Genomic DNA, 5,000 nt, shown 5'->3' on the forward strand with positions numbered 1-5,000 from the left:
TTGTGGAAAGGGCAGAAGATACTTTGTATACAGATTCATGAGAGTTTCTGAGTGCTCGAGCATTCAATCAATATTAGATTGGCTGTATAATTTTATATAAAATAGAAAAGTGCAAAAAGAAATTCTTTCTTTTCGGTAATCCCTAGTCAACGATAGACTGTCTCCCGATTGTCTCTGTGAAACAATCGGGAGACAATAAGGATTAGATAAAATGGGAAATAGAGGTATGTGATAGTAGATAGTGATCTATCTTGATTCTATATTTTTATGCCTTTCATTAATACTGGGAACAAAAGAAACAAGGGGTCTTATTATTCTTACATGTTCATTAGTAACATTCCCTTGATACTTTCCAAGGGTGTCACTCGTATTTTGCTTGTGCTTAATGTTTTCTGATTCTACTAGAAATCTTATAAGAACTTGTTTTGTTATAAGTGGATTTATGGGATTGGTTCATCAATGGTCTTGGGTCAGAATCCTTTTTTGACTCTGCACCATCGATTCCACTATTATTAGTGAGCAATAATGGAAAAATTCTTTCATATTCATAGAGATAGGGGACATAATTCACATGGATATAGTAAGTCTCGCTTGGGCTGCTTTAATGGTAGTCTTTACATTTTCTCTTTCACTCGTAGTATGGGGAAGAAGTGGACTCTAGAGGTACTATTGATTCAGTTGAGGAATCAAACTGTATCAATTGTTTTATAGATCGTTCTGCAAAGCGTTTTTTTAACTATTTTATATAATAAATAAAAATATAAATAAAAATATCTTCATTTTGAAATTCTATTGTATTCTAGTGGAATAATGTATTATATGAATAATACCTTTTCAATCAAAAGAATATTTCAACGATTCCCATGTTTGTATTTCGAAAGTAAAGTAAAAGGGATACAGATGATAGGAAATTTATTCCAGCCAAATTTGAATTCTATTCTTCCTAAATTTTCTATTTCGATGAACTGATTCTTACCAGAATTTTATATGGACAATGAGGAACAACGGACCCTTTTTCTTATTTGTTTTAGTTGTTTCCCTCTTTACTGTTCAAAGAGAAAGAGGAAGTCGTTCTGTTATTAAGTGGATACGCACTTTCTATGGGAAAGAACATAGACATGGTGGTTGTCCAGGGAGATATTACACATAATAAGATCCTGTCTTGGGCGAGTCCCATATTGTGGACTTACCACTTGTTTTATTATTTAAAAAATTGGATTTATGCTTTATCGACTCATTTCAAATCATAGTTCAAAGGTTCAAAATCGGTGGGTTTTACTTTTACTATACTTCTTTTTGAAATCCGAAGAAGTTATCATATAATTCCCTGGATCATCTATCAATGGCTCAATCAATTACTTCTTTGAAATGCTAAAAAAAAGATTACTTGGTTTTCTTTTATATATGCCCATACTGTTTTTCCTTCATTGATTTGATTCTTTCGATGGATACCAGGATTCATATTTGAAATAATCAGAAATCTAGGAATTAGACCCATAAGAGTAAGAGTTCACTTTCGATTATTTCAAATTGATTGTAATCAATACAAATCAAAGCAAAGAAATAGAATTGGGGTGCTATGTACATATATGTAATTGATATCTACATATATGAAAATACATATCGTGGATTGATCTATATTAAGATGTTATACAGTACAACTTTAAATAACATTAATATAATAGTAAATATAATAGAATAATAGATAGACTGGTAGAAAGATTTATATATAAATCTTTCTACCAGTCTATCTATCTATTAGAATACTATTAGAATACTAATACTGCTGATCCTAGTCCGCTCATTTCATTTAAGACACTAAATTGGAATGGAATCCTTTTCATTTTATTTCTTCAATTATTGATAAGGACTAAGAAGTTCAGTTTCATTCAAATTAATTATTTTGACTAACTGTTTTTACGTAAATGATAAGTAAAAAAGCAGTAGGAACTAGAATGAACAGTGCAGTAGCAATAAATGCGAGAATATTTACTTCCATAATATCATCGTTTCATTTTTTTTTTTTCGCAATAACTCGGGATTTAATCCCATAGAGATGATAAATCTTTCGCCTGTAATGTAAATTCAATGGGATGAATTACATCTCGATGATATTGAATCGGATCAATATCATGAATAACAATATCTGAGCTATCAAATTGATTCATCGTCGAGAATTGAATAGTATAACATAGGAAGATCTTTTATCCATACCGACTCAAAAATTTTATTCCTGATCCACTCAAGAATTCCTTTATTTATCCACTCTTTTTTTCTATAACCTATTGCCTTCCTTGTACAATTATCAGATAAAGTATCATCTGACCGCTTTTCCACTTCCATTGATTACAAACCCAAACAAACAATAGAAGTGAAATGGAAAAAAGGAATAGGGGTTATAAACTACGTTTTTTAATGATCTAATTTTATTGGAAGACAAAGAAGGGTGATAAAGATGAGTCCTGGTATAAAAGATCTAATATTCCATAAAATTCACTATTTTAGAGTTTGTTCTTTCTTCGATGGGACCCCTAAAAAAGATTATTCATTACCTTGGTAAGAGTGGTGGGATCGTTGTTTGATCTTTTTTTTTTTTTTTAATATCCTCTTTCCTTGGATTAGTACTCGGACTCATATATCAAAAGGTCAGTATGAAATTTGAAGGAGATCGATTCTTTCAAATTAAAATTAGTAATTGAAGTTACACAAAATCGGAGCCAGAAAAGGAGATAGGTTCAATTTGAAAAGTATTCTATTAGGGTAACTATGTTAAATTCATTTTGTTTTTGTATCGTACAAAAAACGAATTCTATTTGTGTATGTGCTCCCGGGAACGATATGGTACTCTATTCCATTACACGGATCAGGAGTAATCGAAAAAGCCAGACCCAGACCCAGCACGGTTGGATACCCGAATATAATGCTACCAATAATTGTACTAATGCACATATGTCTCTCTCCCATCAATCGGTACTAGTTAAAGTAATGGAAATTCCCATATTTGTTTGATGAGAAATTCGAAAGAAAATATATATATAATATAAATAAAATATAAATTAAGAATAAGCATCCCCCTATAGATAAATAAATCTATTTTATTTTTTTTTATTGGATCCGTCGGGACTGACGGGGCTCGAACCCGCAGCTTCCGCCTTGACAGGGCGGTGCTCTGACCAATTGAACTACAATCCCAGGGAAATAAGGTGTATAGCCATAGCCCACATATTCTTATGATTTAATTCAACCCATTTCTATTTAGAAGGGCCATCTTATATTATAAGAGAGACGCGAGTGATATATTGATTATACACTTGATTATACACACGGATATGCACTTTAGTGATTACTAGTAATCTTTTCGTTATTGACAAATCGATTGATAATCCATTTTTCAATGAAAAAAGTATTTTTTTTCTTTACTCTTTTCCTTTCCTTAGACTTTATACTTACAGATCCTGATATGAATCTAGATCATTAGCAAGATCAGAATTTGTAGGAACAAAACAAATAAGTAAAGCAAATACAAATAAATGGGGGTAGGTATATATCAGAAAATCTGACTTTCGTTATTCTTCTGTATCCGACATTTCTAACGAACAAATGGGTTATAGTATTTCATGTTGGATCAGCGAATTATTGGGCCGAGCTGGATTTGAACCAGCGTAGACATATTGCCAACGAATTTACAGTCCGTCCCCATTAGCCGCTCGGGCATCGACCCAAGAAGAATCAATTCTAGGATTATTGATAATCCATAATCAACTTCCTTTCTTCCTACCCCCAGGGGAAGTCGAATCCCCGCTGCCTCCTTGAAAGAGAGATGTCCTGAACCACTAGACGATGGGGGCATACTTCCCCGATCGCCATCATACTAAGATGATAGTATCAATAGTTTTTTGAAATTGTCAATATAATGTAATGGTATGACTAGATCCGAAGGATCTTTCCTTCTTTCATGATTCCATAGAATTTTTTGATTCGTCATTTAGATTCATGAATCAGTCATTCTAATCGACATTCTATATATAAATCGATTCTATAAATCGATATTACTTACTTTACTATAAGTATATATAAAATAATTAATATTAAAAAAAAATGAAAATAATAAAGTTTAAATAATAAATAATGATAAAGACAAATAAAAATATAAAATATATAAAAAAATATAAATTAATAATTCGAAAATACGAAAGATAGTCTCTTTTCAGGTAGTCATTTGTCCGCCAAAACAGGTTAAACACCATTTCATTTCTTCCACTGTCATTCATTGATTCACTCATTGTTAAGATGAGATATGCCTATCTCTATCTCACACTAAACTAAGCCAGGAAATTAACAAACGATAAATCGGGGAAGAGGGATCAATAAGTTATCGAAAATTCTTTTTTCTCTAAGAATTTGGTTCAGGGAGGGGACAAGTCGAGTCTCTTCATCACATGATTCAATGAAATATCTTGGATCTATGTCGAATTAGTAGGTACATGTATCAATCAAGTTAATTTTGTTCTGATGGGGATCAATTCAAAAAGCAATTGGGGTTGGTCTTGAAACAGTTCATTGCATTGATATTTATCAAATCCAATATCAATAAATCATTTTACCCGATACTTGCTAGGTAAATAAAATTTCTCGTTCCTGAATGAGCCACTAGGCATTATGAGTTTACTGCATGTACTTATGTATCTTATGTATAATATATACACATAGATATATATACACATAGATATATCTTATCTGCATAGTGACCAATTCAGGAATTGAATCAAATGGGCCCTTTTAACTCAGTGGTAGAGTAACGCCATGGTAAGGCGTAAGTCATCGGTTCAAATCCGATAAGGGGCTTTGCTTTTACTTTTTTCATAAAACTCCAGTCGTAGTATTCATATTTGAGCGGAGAATGTAGATATTGTTGATATTTGTAATAAAAAAAAAAATAACCAACTGTATAGTATAATTATAAGAAGTTATCATTATAATGAGTTATAGTATAATAATTA

General features: G+C 31.7%; 2 protein-coding genes and 4 non-coding genes across 6 annotated transcripts; 2 read left to right on the forward strand and 4 right to left on the reverse strand. All coding sequences in view use genetic code 11, as the record gives it.

Moving 5' to 3' along the window:
• The first annotated feature begins 571 nt into the window (after positions 1 to 571).
• Positions 572 to 661, forward strand: petN (cytochrome b6/f complex subunit VIII). Its single transcript has one exon. The coding sequence runs from the start codon at positions 572 to 574 to the stop codon at positions 659 to 661; it is 90 nt and encodes a 29-aa protein (YP_567069.1).
• A 1,233-nt stretch (positions 662 to 1,894) lies between these two features.
• psbM (photosystem II protein M) lies at positions 1,895 to 1,999 on the reverse strand. Its single transcript has one exon. It carries the CDS (start codon positions 1,997 to 1,999, stop codon positions 1,895 to 1,897), a length of 105 nt encoding a protein of 34 aa, YP_567070.1.
• Positions 2,000 to 3,118: 1,119 nt separating this feature from the next.
• trnD-GUC lies at positions 3,119 to 3,192 on the reverse strand. The gene has a single exon. It is a non-coding gene; the product is annotated as a tRNA-Asp (tRNA).
• A 445-nt stretch (positions 3,193 to 3,637) lies between these two features.
• Positions 3,638 to 3,721, reverse strand: trnY-GUA. Its single transcript has one exon. It is a non-coding gene; the product is annotated as a tRNA-Tyr (tRNA).
• A 54-nt stretch (positions 3,722 to 3,775) lies between these two features.
• trnE-UUC lies at positions 3,776 to 3,848 on the reverse strand. Its single transcript has one exon. It is a non-coding gene; the product is annotated as a tRNA-Glu (tRNA).
• Positions 3,849 to 4,773: 925 nt separating this feature from the next.
• On the forward strand, positions 4,774 to 4,845 carry trnT-GGU. Its single transcript has one exon. It is a non-coding gene; the product is annotated as a tRNA-Thr (tRNA).
• Positions 4,846 to 5,000: the final 155 nt, after the last annotated feature.

This window comes from Vitis vinifera, chloroplast (assembly GCF_030704535.1).
Source record: "Vitis vinifera chloroplast, complete genome".
Classification (NCBI taxonomy): Eukaryota; Viridiplantae; Streptophyta; class Magnoliopsida; order Vitales; family Vitaceae; genus Vitis; species Vitis vinifera.